A 278-nucleotide genomic window follows, 5' to 3' on the forward strand; every position below is an offset into this window, starting at 1 on the left:
GCAACAGCAGCAACAGCAACAGCATGAGGAGCAAGGCCGATCCCCTATCGTCTGGGAAGGCTGGCATGCTGTGTTCCTGCTGCTACTGCTAGAGTGTTGGCTAGCTAGCTCGCTAGCCAGCTAGCCAGCTAGCTAGCTAGCCAGCTAGCTAGCCAGCTAGCTAGCCAGCTACCCTCTGGGATAATCTGTTTGGTGAATAGCTGTTGACCCGCCTCACGTCTTCATATGTATCGCCATCTGCAGCAGCAGCAGCATCAGCAGCAGCAGCAGCAGCAGCA

General features: G+C 56.1%; 1 protein-coding gene across 1 annotated transcript in view; it reads left to right on the top strand.

Annotated features, from left to right (window-relative positions):
- Positions 1-278, top strand: part of EMH_0049300 (uncharacterized protein) — a gene marked incomplete at both ends in the record, with an annotated part of 2,218 nt that overhangs the window by 1,458 nt on the left and 482 nt on the right. Inside the window, one exon of the mRNA XM_013496511.1 lies at positions 244-276. Coding sequence (XP_013351965.1) covers positions 244-276 — 33 coding nt within the window. The remainder of the gene's footprint in view (positions 1-243; positions 277-278) is intronic.

This window comes from Eimeria mitis, genomic scaffold (assembly GCF_000499745.2).
Source record: "Eimeria mitis Houghton genomic scaffold, Emh_scaff2144, whole genome shotgun sequence".
Taxonomy (NCBI): domain Eukaryota; phylum Apicomplexa; class Conoidasida; order Eucoccidiorida; family Eimeriidae; genus Eimeria; species Eimeria mitis.